We start from the raw sequence: 18,347 nt of genomic DNA on the forward strand, positions 1-18,347 counted from the left end.
GAACCATCTGTGTTTCTAAACAGTCATTTACTTAATATTTTTTAAATTAAGCCAGAATTTCTAAAGAGTATAACATTAAACTTGTTACCTGTTTTGAAATATTTACTGAAATTGTGAGCTTTATGCACTTGTTTACTTAAAAGGATATTTTGCATTTTGACATTTTCTTACTTCATCAAAGCTTTAATGATTTTAAAAAGCAGAAAAGTTACTGATGTGCCTGGAAAAATCCTGAGAAACTAGAGTTAGGAACATTCTCTAGACATGTAAAAGAAGAGATGAAATACACCAAGGGACTGAAATGAAATACAGTGGGGTAAAAGAAAGAGAATATTGAGGAATAAAATGAATGACTGAAAAGAAAAAGAAGAAAGGAATGCCACAGGCCGGGCGCGGTGGCTCACGCCTGTAATCCCAGCACTTTGGGAGGCCGAGACGGGTGGATCACAAGGTCAGGAGATCGAGACCATCCTGGCTAACATGGTGAAACCTCGTCTCTACTAAAAATACAAAAAACTAGCCGGGCGAGGTGGCGGGCACCTGTAGTCCCAGCTGCTCAGGAGGCTGAGGCAGGAGAATGGTGTGAACCCGGGAGGCGGAGATTGCAGTGAGCTGAGATCTGGCCACTAAACTCCAGCCTGGGTGACAGAGCGAGACTCCGTCTACAAAAAAAAAAAAAAAGAAAGAAAGGAATGCCACAGGAGTGAGCAAATACAGATACTGGGTGTGATCAATACTCTGTAGTCATTGGAAAACAACATCTTGGGAGATTTGTTATAGAACTGAGAGCTGCAAGAATATATTGGCCACCACCAGCATGAAGCCCAGCACATCGTTATAATAACTATTAAGATCTGTTAGAACTTTCTGCTACTCCAGTTAAAGTGAGTTTCACAGAATCTTCAAAACAAAGCCAGGGCAATATTGCTATGCTATTGACTGAATGTTTGTGTCCTCCTCAAATTCAGATGTTGAAATCCTAACCCCTAATGTAATGGTATTTGGAAGTGAGGCCTTTGGTAGGTGATCAGGTCATGAGGACAGAGCTCTCATGATTGGAATTACGCCTCATAAAAGAGATCCCACAGCGCTCGCTCACCCTTCCACCATGTGAGGACACAGCAAGAAGACGGCTGTCCATGAACCAGGGGGCACTCACCAGATGCTGAATCTGCTGGCGCCTTGATGTTGGACTTTTCAGCCTCTAGAACTGTGAAAAACAAACATTTGTCATTAATAAGCCACCCAGCCTATGGTATTCTGTTATAGCAGCCTGATCAGACAAAGACAGACATTGGTACTGAGGATCAAGATGAAAGTACCTGCTCAAGTTCACACAGGTGACAAGCAGCAGAAGTGAGTTTCAAGTCAAGGATGCCTAATGCCAGGGCCAAGGCCATCTCTTCAGCACTCAGCACTCAGCAGTGGGTGCGCTTTCTGATCAAAGTCCTGGGAAGGAAGAACAGGACTCATGAGAGATGGAGGATGTAATTTGCAGTGTCTGGCTCTAAATCATGGCAGTCACAGCAAAGTCCTGTACTTGTATTTAGTAAGCACTGTCATTAGAGTTGCCTTCCATAAAGCAAGGATATGAGAGTGTGTCAGAGTGTGCTAGCATGTTATGTGGGGCTTTTAGCTTTAAAAGTAGCACTTGAGCCGGGCGCGGTGGCTCACGCCTGTAATCCCAGCATGTTTGGAGGTCGAGGCCAGTGGATTACAAGGTCAGGAGTTTGAGACCAGCCTGGCCAATATGGTGAAACCCCATCTCTACTAAAAAATACAAAAATTAGCCGGGCATGGTGGCGGGTGCTGTAATCCCAGTTACTCGGGTGGCTGAGGCAGGAGAATTGCTTGAACCCGGGAGGTGGAGGTTGCAATGAGTCAAGATCGCACTGCTGCACTCCAGCCTGGGTGACAGAGGGAGACTCCAACTCAAAATAAATAAATAAATAAATAAAGTAGCACTTGAGCCCTGGAGGTCAAGGTTGCAGTGAGCCGTGATTGTATCATTGCTTTACAGCCTGGGCAACAAAGCGAGACCCTGTCTCAAAAAAGAAAAAAAAAAAAGAACTCTCTATAGTTTGTGCATTAGTCAGGGTTCTCTAGAGGGGACAGAACTAATAGGATATATATACACACACATATATATACGTGTGTATACACACACACACACATATATGAGTTTATTAACTCACATGATCACAAAGTTCCGCAATAGGCCGTCTGCAAGCTGAGGGGCAAGCAGAGCCAGTCTGAGTCCCAAAACTGAAGAACTCGGAGTCTGATGTTTAAGGGCAGGAAGCATCCAGCACAGGAGAAAGACGTAGGCTGGGAGGCTAGGCCAGTCCAGTCTTTTCACGTTTTTCTGCCTGCTTTATATTCTAGCTGTGCTGGCAGATGATTAGATGGTGCCCACCCAGACTAAGGGTGGGTCTGTCTTCCCCAGCCCACTGACTCAAATGTTAATCTCCTTTGGCAACACCCTCACAGGCACACCCAGGATCAATACTTTGCATCTTTCAATACAGTCAAGTTGACACTCAGTTTTAACCATCACAGTTTGTAACTTGAGCAATGACACGTGAACTAGCAAAATGTCCTGTATCCAGCGTTACTTCTTTGTGCCCAATCACTGAATGCAAGTATGTCTCCGAGGACTCATGCCAGCCTGTCCATCACCGGTCAAAGAATTAAAACAATATCCTACAGCAAAGTTTCAGGAGACATCAGGGATCCTACAAGCTGGGACTTCATTTGGGAAGCCAAGTGGTGAGCCAATCTTCTATTGCCGCCCTCACCTCACAGCTCAGTCCTTACGGAAGCCAGAACTACCCAAACTCAGCAAACAGTCTAGTACAGAATCTTGAGCAAACGGTTCCTGTTCTAGTCTAATGCTGCCTACTGCTGCCACCTCTGCCATCTATGCAGCCTCCCCAGCCTCCAGTCTCTCTCTGCCCATGCCAACTGTCCCTTTCTGGACTGCTCAGGTCCTAGCAGTCAGATTTCTGCTCAATTTCTAGCTCTGGACACTACGTCCCGTTACTGTGTATGGCTCTGTGTCTCCCAGACGATGGAAAGAGAAATGTGACTTAGTCAAAATGGAACAAAAATTAAAACCAACCAATCAGCTAACCAACTAAGACAAACACAATTTTAAAACCATACACTTTCACACATACACTCAGCTAGTCTAATACCACGGGGAAACATACGAAAAAAAACCTTTCCTGCTTCTCTTTATCCCCATAAAGTTTCTTCAGAGCACTTATAAAAGCACCTGGCACATTAGACATTTATTTGTAGTTTATTGTCTTCCCCCACCCTTTACAGATTGTTAAGTTCTAAGAGAGCAGGGACTTTTATCTCCCTCACCTTTAACAGCGTCCGGTCCAATGTGGGGACGGCATACATTTATTAGGATTGGAATGGCACCAGCTGCACTCCTTTCCACTCTTTATTTTCAAGGTCACCCTCTGAGGTTTTCTTTAACCTCATTGAACTCACACCCTAAAGTCAGAGGAAGAGGTATCCCCTTGTGCCAGACCCAGGCTGACTATATTATTACACATTCTTCTCATCCTCCGAGCCTTAGATGAGGTGACCATCACACATTTTCACTCCATTCCACATTAGTTTCCGAGCTGCACTTTCCCACATTAGTTTCCCATTAGTTGACCAAGCATTTAGTTGGGTTCCGAGCTCTTAAAAACGTAAGGAGAATCTAATTTTGAATAAACACACCGGGCCATACTGAACAAACCCAGGGAAGAAGTGGTGGTTATTCTTTTCCTGTCCCCCCAGCTGTGTGGCTGGACGAGGCTTCCTGCAAATCCTAATCACTTTACCTCCTGTGATATGATTAAATTAAAAAAAGCTGGAGTACAAAGCCTAAATAGAGTGGCTCTGTTGCTCTGGCTACACGTCTTTTTCTTTTGAAGGTGCAATCTAGTAATAACCAAAAGCAGTTTGCAAATGCAAATCCAACTGCTTAACTAATTGTGTTCCCACCCCTGGAGTAATGGAAGCTCATGCTATAGAGGAAAATCTGAACTTAGCATGACCCAGGGTTCTGGGTACTCAAGGCAGGCCTGCATAGAGCATCAGCTCTGAGGAAGTTCGCTCAAAGGAAGGTGGTGGACAGAAGAGAGATGTGCATGGGTGATCAAGTGGGAACAGAAGACAAACGCCATGACTGGGTGCAGTGGCTCACGCCTGTAATCCCAGCACTTTGGGAGGCTGAGGCAGGCGGATCACTTGGGATAAGGAGTTTGAGACCAGCCTGGCCAATATAGAGCGAAACCCCAACTCTACTAAAAATAAAAAAAAATTAAAAAATAGCCAGGTATGGTGGCAGGTGCCCATAATCCCAGCTACTGGGGAGGCGGAGGCTGCAGTGAGCCAAGATCGAGCCACTGCACTCCAGCCTGGGTGACAGAGCAAGACCCACTCTCTCTCTATATATATAAATATATTCTATGAAAGTGGGTCTCCTCTATAACAACATTCATGAAGTAATGTTGATTTTGACTGACGTATATAAAAATAAAACTCCTAAGTTTGGCAGTATTTACTGGAGATATACTACCCGATTCATCACTAAAAATGTGATAAAGAGTTTAGTTATGTTCAAGATCCCTGCGGTGTGGCTTATTGTGGAAGGGCACATGTTTATCTCTCTTTTTTTTTTTGAGACAGAGTCTTGCCCACGCTGGAGTGCAGTGGCTCAATCTCGGCTCATTGCAACCTCCGCCTCCCAGGTTCAAGTGATTCTCCTGCCTCAGCCTCCTGAGTAGCTGGGACTACAGGCGCGCCACCATGCCCAGTTAATTTTGTATTTTTAGTAGAGAAGGGGTTTCACCATGTTGGCCAGAATGGTCTTGATCTCTTGACCTCGCGACCCACCCAACTCAGCCTTCCAAAATGCTGGGATTACAGGCATGAGCCATAGCACCTGGCCACGTTTATCTCTTTTTATGTACTTTTTTGTTTGTTTTTGATAGTCTTGCTCTTTTTTAAACAACAACAAATCTTCTAGAAATGAGGTCTCACTATGTTGCCCAGGCTGGTGTTGAACACCTAGGCTCAAGCAATCCTTCCATTTCAGCTCTCCACCATTACTTCTAAAAAATAAAACCAGTGTTATGGAACTTTTGGGGTGGGAAAAGCTTGAAGTCTCTGGTCTTCTTGCTTTCATGATGCAGGGTGCCCAGGATGACTATTTCCATAGGATTTGCCAGATGAGTATGTGGAAAGGCGTGTCTTCACAGGTGTGCCCCTAACTTTGTGCCTTCCTATCAAAGGAGGCATAGTTGAAGGACTGCAGAGAGAGCTGTACCCAAGCTTCACATTTAAAAGAATATGGAAAACTCATTACTTATGACATTGCCTGAGTTCAAATCCTGGCTTTTCCACATACTAGTGTGTACTCTTAGCCAAGTTATTTCTTCCATTGTTTATTAAAATATAACTTCTGTTTTTAAATGAAGTCATACATACACATGGTCAAAAACTCTGACAACAGGATCTAGCGAATCTTTCTCAGAAGTTTTCTAGGCATGTATAACATATTTCCTTTTTTTTTTTTACATAAATGTACCATACATCATGTTCTTTTATCTTTCTTAACACCTCTTAAAATATTATTTTCTTACGGGCTTTCTAGTATTTTGTTTGAATGGATGCATCTTATTTACTGAAACAGTCCTGTTAACAAACACATGGGTTGTTTTCTGTTTGGAGTTAGGACCGAACAATCTTTGATGAACATCTTTGATCACTTGTACAAGTTTGACAGGATAAACTCCTAGGAGGGCTGCTGGGTCCAAGGCTATGGTCATTTTCGATTTGAGTAAGTATTACCAAAAGCGCAAGTTATTTAAGTGAGCCCTGATTCGCTCTTATTTGTAAACAGTGGACAATAATGAGCTTCTCAAACGTTTCTTATAAGGATTAAATGAGATGGGGATGTAAAAGCCCAGTATATAGCAAGCAGGCTGTCAATGAATATTGGCCTCCATCTTTTTTTACGGAGAAAGACAACTATTTATGCATATTACGATGACTATAGCTTAACCATGAGCTCAACAAACACAAAAATTCACAGAAAATTCTGCAATACCATATCTATTTTAAACCACATTATTGAATGTAACTAGTGAAATCTCAGGTCAAATAGAATGTATTTAAGAAGACACAAACTTGACATTAACTCTAAATACCAGAGTATTTAGATTTGATAGTTGTCTCTTCTTACAAATATATCCCTCAAAATAAAAAAAGCACTCCACTAGTATGCCAGTTAGGATACATCTTCCAGTTGTGTTTTGTCCTTGAGCGAAAAATCTTGCTGCTCAAGTCATTCGTTTATTCATAACACACACACACACACACACACACACACACACACACACACACACATATCTCCAACTCTGGAGAGAAACACAGAAAGATGGAAAATTTTAGAGCCCTCGTTTCCACTTCAGAGAGCCTATTGTCCCCTAAACCTCTTGGGCCCTCGGGCATTTTTAAACTTATCAAGATTCCAGAATGAGGTTAACTGGACGTCACAAAAAGAACCCCCCACCGTCCTGTCCCAGGGGCTCCAAGCCAGGACCCCGGCCTGAGGGAGCCTCCGGGCAGGAGGAAGAGGCCCAGGAAGCCATTGCTCCGTTCCTTGCCGGCTGTTTACGTGGCACTCAAGGTACTCGGCCAAGGGCACGGCGACCCCGCAACACCCCCGGCGTGGGGAAAAGACAGCGAGGTTGCGGGGCTCCTGTCTGCCGGGAGCGTCGAGAGTTCCTGCCCCCCCCCCCCCCCCTCCCGCCTCATGCACGGAAAGCCCCGAGCCACAGCGTGCGGCGCTGGCCGAGCGTGAACCGGAGTCAGGTTCGGCTCCCACGAGCGGCTCTGCGGGCCGCGGAGCGCTGCCCGTGGAAGGGCCATGCAGGGTGCGGGCCATGGCCCGGGGCGCCTGTCCGGATCCCGCCGCCGCGGGGGACGCAGTCCCCATCCTCGACCAAGGGCGCCTGGAGGCGGCAGCGACTGCCCGGGGCGGCGGCGCGGCGCGGCGCAGCGCGGGGGCGGCCAGGAGGCGAGGAGGCCGGGCCGCGGCCGAGGGCCCAGGGCGCGCTTCCGCCGGGCGCCGCGCGCGCCGCGGTAAATGGGAGGCTCGGCCGGCAGGGGCGGGGGCCGCGCAGCCGGGGACTTTCAGGAACTGCAGGAGCGGGCGGCGCGGGAGTAGCCGAGCGCCCAGCGGCTGGGCCTGAGCGTCGAGACTCGGGGCCGAGGCGGAGGAGCGGCCGCCGCGCCGGGGCCCAGCCGGAGCCGCCGCCCTCGCCCTTGCCTTCGCCCGCGCGGCTCAGAATCACCATCCGCGGCGCAGGAGACAAGCCGGCCGTCCCGGGCCGGGGGACCCGCCCGCCATGGCCACCAAGGTGAGGGGCGCGCGGCGCAGGCCCGGCCGGTTGCTCAGGCCCGCGGCGGCGCGGGGACGGTCGGGGCCGGGGCCGCGGGGAGGGTTGGGGCTGGAGGCGGCCGAGGGGCCACTCCGCGTCCTCGGTGGGGTCCCCGGGCGGGTCAGCGGCCCAGCCAGTCCCTTTTGGGCATGGGTGCGGCGGGCCGTGCAGACGGCCGGGATCGCGCCGGGGGAAGGCGTCGGGTCTGGGCGCGGGTTGGGACCCACGGCGCAGCGAGGTTTGGGAAGTTTGCACCTGAGCGTGGGCTGCGGCGGGCTCGCCGGGAGGGGCCGCGAGAGCGGGACGGAAACTTCCCGCAGCCCGGGGAGACCCCCGAGGCGACAGGCGCTCAGTGGCGTCCGGTGTCCCCGCGGCGTCCGGCGTCCCTGCCGCCCCCACGTCCCCTCCCGCTGCAGCCCAGGGGACCCTCGGCCCCGCGGGGCGGGTGGGAGTCGAGACCTCAGCCGAGAGGACGCTGCGCTTCCCGTCCCGGCCTGCGGGAGCTCACAGCCAGAGAGGGACGGAGGCTGGGACGCCCCGCGCCCCTCTGCCTTCGCTGCTGTTATTTTTTTCTTTTGTTTTGCTACATTCTCAGTGTGAATGGCATTGCCGGCATGAATAAAATATCAAGAGGGAAATGACTGTGCTTTCGATTACGTGTTTGCCTAAAAAAGGCCCAGGCCCGAATTACGTGGTGGAACTTTGACTCCTGCTTGGTAATTGGCTAGGAGCGGTGGTTTGCTTGTTTTGCATTATTGTTTATGAAATTAGCAGTCACTCTTTGCTACCTGAATCTTCAAAAGCCACCCTCCCCCACTCCTTTTCCTTGGGCGTTTTCAGTAGTTACTTGGTGTAAAATAGTCACTGGGGAGTCATGGTCGCGGAAGGAGGACCTGGGGGAGGAGGCTCTTTACCTGAACCATTAACTGATCTGTGATACGCTGTGAGGAGTAGGTTTACTTTTGCATTTAGTTTTTGTAGTGTCACTTTATTAGCATCAGCACCCCTTTCCCTGTTTGTTTTTGAGACCTCTGAGCTACTTTTGGGTTGCTAGAAACGTTATTTTTTATATTTCGATAGGTATTTGCTTTTTTTGGTGGAGTGTTAAGGTAGGAAATGGTAAGAAATGTGAAATTTCTTTAAAAGATCAGCATTGCTTGACTTCGGTCTGCTAGATGTCCTGTGGTAAATTTTGTGCTCTGAGTCCATCTAGGTGCACTGTTTATAGAGAAGTGGGGATTCTCCTCCAGGGAACCTGTTGCTGCTGTTACTGAAATAATTACCTTCTTGTTAATATATTATTGCCTGTGCTGTGCTTTGGTTTTATTAATGTGATAGAACTTGCCACCTTTTGAACTTATTAATTTTGTGTTGACATTTTTAAAAATAAAACTTAGGCCAAGGATTTCTAAGGAAATTTGATTTTGAGGTTTGTTGCCAGACACTCCAGAAATTACCAGTTACACATCCTAGTACACGCTCATCTTGCAACCTTAAAAGCGGTTTATAGGCTGGGCGCGGTGGCTCACTCCCACCTGTAATTCCAGCACTTTGGGAGGCCGCGGTGGGCGGTTCACCTGAGGTCGGGAGCTCCAGACCAGCCTGGCCAACGTGGTGAAACCCCGTCTCTACTAAAAATACAGAAATTAGATGGGCGTGGTGGCGCGCGCCTGTAGCCCCAGCTGCTCCGGGAGGCTGAGGCAGGAGAATCGCTTGAACCCGGAAGCCGGAGGTTGCAGTGAGCCAAGATCGCGTCACTGCCCTCTGGCCTGGGCGACAGAGCGAGACTCCGTTTGAAAAAAAAAAAAAAAAACAAGGTGGTGTATGACGTAGAGATCTGTCCAGTGGTGGTCTGTGTGTTTTTACACTCTGGTCTACTGAGGCATGTTACCTGTACTGTCCTTTAAGTGTAATGCAGTTTAGCAACTAGTGCAGGTATACGTAGTGAAATTTTTATTTCATAGTTAAGCCTGAACTTAATTTTTTTTCCAAAAAATTAAAAAGTGGTTCTTGTATATTAATCTTGAATTGCATGTGTCTTTGCTTAAACACGAGCCTTAAAGCATGCATAAGCACTTCCTACTTCGTTATCTACACCACTCCGAAGGCAAATTCCAGTAGTTCTGTTAGTTTCTTTTGCTGTCTAATCACTGTTCCACATGGTGCTCATTTCCATGTCTACATTGTGACAGACCATTTCCATTTTAAGAAAAAGAAGAGCAATGAAGCAGTTATTAGAAGAAGACCCTTCCTTAGTTTTCTGACATCCTGGTGATACTTGGGTCAAACCAAAGTCTCATTTTTTAATTGTCCCCAGAGAGGCAAGTTGCTACTTTCTTCCCTTCCCCCATATACACACCCCTTCCCCACACCTGAGTAGTTCTGTTTTTTTTTCTTCGTCTTCTTCAAAGGGTGGGGAGAATGTGCTTAGTAGTAATGACTAACTTTTAATAAAAATGTAGGCTCCAGTGGCACTCAGGCTGTTGCTGTAAGTATTAAGTGATGAAAAGTAAGTTCAGTATCTGGATATTTTAGGGGATGTTCGTTTCCCTTTGGATTTACCAGAAACTTGGCTATAGTATCTTCAGATGCAATTTTCTTGTTTGTTCTTAGGCATTTTCTTAAGGATGTGGTTATCACTGAACTATCGGCATTTTTAAAAACTCCACTAGTATATTTTACAATAGAAAAGGAAATTATCTTTTAGAAGAAGTAGTTTAGTTGAACAGTCCTTCACTGCTAAGGAAAGTGAATCAGGGCCAGGTGTGGTCGGTGGCTCACACCTGTAATCCCAGCACTTTGGGAGACCGAGGCAGGCGGATCACGAGGTCAGGAGATCGAGACAATCCTGGCTAACACGGTGAAACTCCGTCTCTACTAAAAATCCAAAAAAAGAAAAAAAAAATTAGCCGGGCGTGGTGGTGGTCGCCTGTAGTCCTAGCTACTTGGGAGACCGAGGCAGGAGAATGGTGTGAACCCGGGAGGCGGAGCTTGCAGTGAGCCAAGATCGCACCACTGCACTCTAACCTGGGCGACAGAGTGAGACTCTGTCTCAAAAAAAAAAAAAAAAAAAAAGAAAGTTAATCAGTAACTGCACATTTTAAGGGGATTATCTGTTTTCTATTTCTAATCCTTACTTAGTAGAATGCTACATTCAGTTTAAGTGTATGCACTCACTCAGTGCAATCAAGTCTTATTTTACAAATATTAATACAAAACCTGCAGAGCATTTTAGTCTTGATCTTTATTGGAAGCCTCCGAAGGTTATATTTTGACCTAGCCAAAATATAACCTGTTTATATTATAGGTTATATTTATATATATATTATATATACAATATATACAATAAATACAAAATATACAATAAATATATTGTCAGTCATCACGTTTTATTTAAAAGATCAAGTCCTAGGAAAGAAATGAAGAATTTTTTTTCAAGGTCTGTCAAAGAGGACATGAAGAAAGTTGTTAGTGGAGGTTAATCCATATCTATATAATTTAGCTGTAATTGCCATGTCAAAGTTAACCTTCAGTCACTAATTTGGATCCTTTTGTGCTTACATAGTCACCTTTAGACTAGTTATAATAAGATTCTAGGAGTTCTTGTTGCTTTTTTTTTTTTTTTTTTAACTCCTCAGTTCCAATACTTAAAGTTATACACATGTTACATAGCTTGTCTGGTTAAATTCAGTGGGTATGGAATGTTAAAAATAATGGTAGGGAATAAATGAATTGCTTAAGGCTGTTTATTCCATGTATAGGTTAGTGAGAACAATTTAGAAGGCACACTTTGTGGCCTCTCCAGAGCAGAAACCTCTGTATTTGAAGACTAGAATAGAAATATCTTTCTAACAGTTCTTAAGGATTAAAGTTGATTTTTATGGTGTTTAAAATGTCTGGAAAATGCTAACCATTTAACTTTGTATAGCAGTAGTATTTTCTGTGTGTCTTAAGTAGAGTGTTTGTGCAGTATTTGTATAGTCAAAGAAAAGTTCTGTGACAGTAGAAAGATGAACATGTCTCATTAAAGAAGGAATAGATTAGAAAGCATAAAAATGTTGCAGTTTTCTACTGTGCCTTGTTTTTGTATTGACCATCTAAAAATTAAATTATAGTTTTACTTTAATTGCTTACTTAAAACTTTGTAGCTTTGCAGTACTACTGTTTCTTTTCTGGAATGCTGTTCTCCCTTGTCCTTCCCTAGGTACTTTGTTTTTAGATGTTAAGTTTTTATTATTATTATTATTATTATTATGAAGTCTCCCTTTGTCATCCAGACTGGAGTGCAGTGGCACGAACACGGCTCACTGCAGTCTCGACTTCCCTGGCTCAAGTGATCCTTCCACCTCAATCTCCCAAGTAGCTGGGACTACAGGTGTGCGCCACCATGCCCAGCTACTTTTTATATTTTTTGTAGAGATGGGGTTTCACCATGTATCCTGAGCTGAGGTGATCCTCCCTCCTCAGCCGCGCAAAGTATTGGGATTATAGGTGTGAGACACTGCGCTCGGTCACATATTAGGTCTTAATGTGTCTAAGCATCACTTCTCTGGGGAAGCCTTTCCTGATGTCCCCGCCCCTGTTTCAGGGTCACATTACACACCTGACTGCCGTTTTATATTTGTTTCTATAATTGATGGCTGTCTCCACTGAATGCTGTCAGCCTCAAGAAGCTGAGACTGTGTGTTTGCTCACTTTCGTATCTTCAATGACCAGTTTAAAAGAGCAAAAAGATAATCTAGTGAGATAAATGACTCGATTATTGAAGTAGAAAACTATTAATCCCTGACTGTAAGCTTTTGTTCTTTTAATTATGTGTTTTCGTGTATTTGTTAAAAGTGTATACAGGTACAAGACAAAATTTACATCTGCACCTTAGGTATTGGCAATTATATTTTTTAAAACATAATCAGTTTTACTAATGATTACATGAGAAATTGCCTCATGTTTTAAGACAATTGGGACAAGCTTCATATTTCTGAGACTTTGAAAAGTTGTCTTTAACCTATGAGTTGTCAGAGGCGTCTTTAATTTCCAAATGTATTGGGTTTTTCTCCTTCTTGTTGGTGATTTCTAACTCGATTGCATTGTGATCAGGGAGCCTGATTAAAATCAGTACTGTACCTGGAAATTTGTTGAGGCTAACTTTATACCCAGCATACAGTCAGCTTTTATGTTTCACCTGTGGACAAAAAGAGTATATATATTATTGATGTGTGTGTCTATTCTGTATGCTGTATGTCCATTAGACTTACTGTGCTGTTCATAGCTATATCCTTACTAATTGTGTTTCTCTAATTGATCTGTTGTATCTAACTGATCCTCTGTCTACTTGATGGAGATGTTAAAATGGTGAATTAAAAAATTTTCTCTACATTTAGAATTAGTGTTATTTTCTAGGTGAATTGAAGTTTTTATCATTATGAAGTGAACCTCTTTATCTCTAGTAATGCATTTTTTCTTAAAGACTATGTTTCTAATGTTAATGTGATTTCACTAGCTTTTGGTAAATATTTCCCAAATACATAAAAGCCAATAGCTGAATTTTACCTTTTTATGCAGTCTGATCTTGTTGCCTTCCTGTACAGCATTGTGTTTACTGGTGTATTTGGATTTCTGTCTACCATCTTATAGATTGTAGGAGCCCACTCCCAACTTTGTGGAAGGTTTGTGTTATACATTTCTTTTTTCCAGTGGTTATCATAAGCATGTTAACATTAAGTTAAAGTCTGAAACTACTTAATATCATTAGCCTTTTCCTGAATTACAAAATGACATAAGATTATGTAACTCCAATCATCTCCCTGAATATGATCAATCATTGCCTGGTGTTTTAGTTATATCTTTTTCATTACAAATTGGACATTATTTTCATTTTTATACAGTTAAATGTTTTTGATTTAATCATATTGTACTGTCTTTGCTTACTGTTTCTTCTTACATTTCAGTCTTGTCTTGAGATAATTTTCCTTCCAATTCCATGGAAATTGGAATTTCCATTGAGACGGTATGTTGTTGGTAAATCTTTTATGTGTCTCTTGGGTATGAAAATTACCCTGGTCTTGAAAGAGTTTTAGGTTGACAGCATTTTCTCCCAGTACAATGAAGGTATTCTTTCTTTGTTTTCTATTGGCTTTGACATTTGCTGCTAGGAAGCCAGTTATCTAATTATTGTTCCTTTGTCGGTGGTGTGACTCCTCACTGGCTGTTAAGACTTTCTCTGTGTTTTAGTATTTTGCAGCTTCACTGTACTGTGTCCATGTGTGGATTTTGGTTACACAGCTTGGGTTTTCCTGGGTATCTTGGATCTGATGAAGGGTGCTACATTAGTTCTAGAACTGTGCTGTTCAGTAGACTCTGTATGATAATGTTCTACATCTGGGCCGTCCATATGGTAACTGTCTGCCACTTGTGGCTAACAAGAACTTGAAATGTGGTTAGTGTGACTGAGGAACTGTGTTTAAATTTTAATTTCAGTAGCCACATGTGGCTAATGGCTACTTTATAGGAGAGTGCAGCTCTAGAAAATTCTCAGTGGTTATTCATGAAAATTGCCTTTTCTCCATTCTTTCTTTCTGGAACTCTAGTAGCATGAAAAGGACCAGTGGAAATCTAACTTCCCATCTCTCAACCTGTCATGTTTTCTTTGTGCTTCATTCTAGATAATTTCTTTTGTTCTTACCTTCCGTTCACTATTCTTTCCTCAGTCAGGCCAAATGTGCTCTTTTATTCATCCATTTAATTTTCAGTTTCGTTTATCCTCTATTTTTAGAAATTGTATTTGGTTCTATTTTCAGTTTCGTTTATCCTCTATTTTTAGAAATTGTATTTGGTTCTATTTCAAATCTGCTTATCATTCATTATAGTTTCTTGTTCTTTGCTTATGTTTTTAAGCTTCTCTTAAGCATGTAGAAACATTAATGGTTTTATGTCCTAATCTCAGGAGTCTGATTCAAGCCATCCATTTCTGCACATTCTCACTCATGGTGCTTTGTTTTCTTGTGTGTTTTGTGATTTATTTTGATTTTTCCTTGAGTTGCTTGTTTTCCTTGGAACTTCATCTGAGGGAATTCTGTTACCTAGATTGAGGTTGTATCCTTCTAGGGAGGATCTGTGTGTGCTGATACCAGTCTCCTGGGGACATTACATCCTTGGGGTCACTATATCTTTAATTCCTGGCTTAACGTTTTCTCAGCCATACTGGGCAGAATAAAGATGGACCTGGCATCTCAGGAGAAATTTTCCTCATTCCCACTACTCTGTGTCGATGATGAGACATTTCCTTGCACACAGGTTTTCCTCTTTACCCTTATGCTGAGGTCCTTTTGGAGTCCCAGCTTGTAGCTTAATACAGGAGACTTTGTGTGTTGCCTTCCCTGTCCCCACACAGTCCCCAGAGCACAGAGCCAGGCTCCCGGGTTTGTGGAGTCTCCTAGCAGGAAATCCTGCCTCAGCACATGTGTTCTCCCAGGGTTTCTGCTTTCACTTCCTTTGTGGCCTCTCTGGAGCCTTTCCTGGAGCCTTTCCTTTCCAGCTAACTCAGCAGCATGTTTCAAAAGGTGTTTATTAGTTTTGTATCTTTTGCGTTTAGTACTTTATTCAGCACTTCAGTTGTTTCAGTCTGGCAGTGGCTCAGGTATTAGCTTGCTCTAGTTGCTGGAACAAAATCCAAGTCAGATCATCTTTGTAACAGACTGTCAAGTGAAGGGAGTGGAATATGTGCATGAAAGTGTTAGTCTGATCTTTGCAGAGGGGAAAGGTGAAAAAGTTCTTAAGCATTTTGGTTGAAACCAAACCTTCAGTCAAGCTGTCAAACTGGTCATTTCAAAACTTTCCAATGATATTTCTTTGTCATTTTTCTTTTGACTATTAAAAGCATGTAATAAACTCCTTATTAATTTCTAGGCATTGTAAATGCAGTGTTTAAGGATGCTATTCAGTGTGACTCAATTTTTCTAAGTTATTTTTAGTATCTGAAAATCGAGTCATATGGTAGTATTACCCACAGGGACAGTACTCAGAAATCACAGATTTGTGATTGTTCAATTAAGTCAGATACTTCAGGGATAAGTTAAAGAGGGGGAAATGCAGCTTCATTCTGTTACCTATTACCCATTGTCATCCACAGCTCATTCATTTGAACTTCAGATGTGCCAGGTCCTCTGGGATGTCAGTATGAAAGGCCTGTCCTTGTACTCAAAGGGCACAGTGTCCTGAAGGAGGGCAGGCTGTCTGCAGGGGCACAGTGCAGGCTCCTGGCACAGTTTCTCAAGCCCAGAGGATTTCAGAGGACCCAAGTTTTGAAATATCTGTGTATTAGTCTGTTCTCATACTGCTATGAAGAAATACCCGAGGCTGGGTAATTTATAAAGAAAAGAAGTCTAATTGACTCACAGTTCCACAGGGCTGGAGAGGCCTCAGGAAGCTTACGATCATGGTGGAAGGGGAAGCAAACATGTCCTTCTTCACATGGCAGCAGGAAGAAGTGCCAAGCAAAAGGGAGAAAACTCCCTTATGAAACCATCAGATCTTGTGAGAATTCATGAGAACAGCATGGGGGTAACTGCCCCCATGATTCAGTTACCCCCACCAGGTGCCTCCCACAACATGTGGGGATTATGGGAACTACAAGGTGAGATATGGGGGTACACAGCCAAACCATATCAGTCTGTTACTTAGTACTTTGAGTGAGTTTTAACCCTTATTCTATCACTTCAGTTGCTTTAAAAATACTTCCATAGTACAGCTCCACAGTCTGCAAGTCCAGACTTTGTCTTGTCAGATCCCAGATATTCAGTTCAGCAGACATTTCAGTAGCTATTTTGTGCCACTTGGATGCTGGGAGTAAAGATTTGGATCCTCCCTAGGACAGTTGACATTCAGATATTAATGAATTGGCATATTTAAAATGTGCGAGTTTAAATGTATTTCCTAATTTAAATTCACAGTAAAAGGCTTGAAAATGTAGACGGATGTATAATAGTTGCCTATTGCATAGTGGCTGCACATTAAGAAGTTTTTTTATGTTTTAGCTTGTTTTATAGTCTCTAGATTTTAAGTAATGAGTATTTGCTGCTTTTGTAACAAGGGAAAGAAGATTTTTTTAAAAAAATTAAAAACGTACTGTCATTAGGCCTCTAAAGCAGATTCCCAAACTTCTATACCTTCTGTTAATTTGTTTCAACTTGTCCTAGGTTGGAAAAAATTTTGAATGCTTACACATAGTAAGGGCACTTCAATAGAAGAATGCTAATGCATTCAGGACTACAAATATTATTTTGTAATTTTCTTAAGTATGGTACTTAAGGAAATTTTCTTCTTCCAAGGGAAAAAAGTTGTATTTTAAAAGTAACTTTAAAAACTAACTGAAAACTTACTGAACAACTAGCACTGAATCTGAAGGTGTTACAAATTGTTGTTTCATAAATACATTGGTAATTTTACCTGCCACCACGCGCACCTTCTCCCTCAGGAGCTTAGAAGAGGCAGGGTGGCTAATTCTTTGTGGTTAGGCAGGGTTTCCAGCATTCTACTTCTCCCACCTTCCTAAACCATGACTCAGATTTTAGAGTCAAGAGTTGAATAATACGATTTTACAGCTGTTTTGTTGATGTATCACATTTACTTTGTCCTGTGACTGTCTACCAGTACTGCCGAACTGAACTGGGTCCATTTGCCCATGTAGTGGAAAGCCAAACACTGAAGCACCAGGTTTTTGTAGTGAGAAAGGCTTATTGCCAGACAGCTGAGCAAGGAGACAGGAGTTGGACTTAAGTCTGTCTCTCTCCACGCTGGGGGCTAGGTCAGGTTTTGTACTTAGAAGGTAATGAGGCGGCCGGGCGCGGTGGCTCAAGCCTGTAATCCCAGCATTTTGGGAGGCCGAGATGGGCGGATCACGAGGTCAGCAGATCGAGACCATCCTGGCTAACATGGTGAAACCCCGTCTCTACTAAAAAAAATACAAAAAACTAGCCGGGCAAGGTGATGGGCGCCTGTAGTCCCAGCTACTCGGGAGGCTGAGGCAGGAGAATGGCGTAAACCTGGGAGGCGGAGCTTGCAGTGAGCTGAGATCCGGCCACTGCACTCCAGCCCGGGTGACAGAGCGAGACTCTGTCTCAAAAAAAAAAAAAAAAAAAAAAAAAACAAAGAAGGTAATGAGGCATGATCTGATTGGATCTTGCAATGGGGTGATGCTGGAGGCATGATCTGACTAGATCCTGCCATGGGGTGACACCAGGGCTTGATCTAATTGGATTTTGGATCCTGCCATGTGGTGTCCACTTTTTTTTTCTTCTTCTTCTTTTTTTTTTTTGAAACAGGGTCTCCCTCTGTTGCCCAGGCTGAAGTGCAGTGGTGCAACCTCCGCTGACTGCAGTTCAACCTCCTGGGCTCCAGTGATCCTCTCACCTCAACATCCTGAGTAAGCTGGCACCACAGTGTGTGCCAGCACACCTGGCTAATTTTTTTTTTTTTTTTTTTTTTGGAGAGACAGGGTCTCATTCTGTCGCTCAGGCTGGAGTGCAGTGGCATGATAATAACTCACTGCAGCCTTGAACTCCTGGGCTTAAGTGATTCTCCCACCTCAGCCTCACAAGTAGCTTGGACTACAGCTGTGTGTCACCTACCCCCACTCCCAGTCAATTAAAAATAATTTTTTTTCTTTAGTAGAATTGAGGTCTCGCCACGTTCCCCAGGTTGGTCTCCAACTCCTAGGCTCAAACGATCCTCCCGTGTCAGCCTCCCAAAGTATTGGGATTACAGCCTCCCAAACTGTTGGTGTCCACTTCTTTTTTTTTTTTTTTGAGACAGAGTCTCGCTCTGTCACCCAGCTTGGAGTGCAGTGGCGGGATCTCAGCTCACTGCAAGCTCCACCTCCCAGGTTTACGCCATTCT

The 18,347-nt window shown here is 43.8% G+C and overlaps 1 protein-coding gene across 2 annotated transcripts in view; it reads left to right on the plus strand.

Annotated features, from left to right (window-relative positions):
• Positions 1-7,117: 7,117 nt before the first annotated feature.
• The window catches only part of SNX9 (sorting nexin 9), a 126,609-nt gene continuing 115,379 nt past the window's right edge, over positions 7,118-18,347 (plus strand). Inside the window, exon 1 of one of the 2 annotated variants that reach the window (XM_023206068.2) lies at positions 7,118-7,433. Coding sequence is in view for 1 of the 2 variants with exons in the window: in XM_023206069.2 (XP_023061837.1) it covers positions 7,422-7,433 (12 nt within the window). In the remaining variant the exon portion in view is untranslated. The remainder of the gene's footprint in view (positions 7,434-18,347) is intronic. The other variant, XM_023206069.2, reaches the window with a different exon arrangement.

This window comes from Piliocolobus tephrosceles, chromosome 5 (assembly GCF_002776525.5).
Source record: "Piliocolobus tephrosceles isolate RC106 chromosome 5, ASM277652v3, whole genome shotgun sequence".
NCBI lineage: Eukaryota > Metazoa > Chordata > Mammalia > Primates > Cercopithecidae > Piliocolobus > Piliocolobus tephrosceles.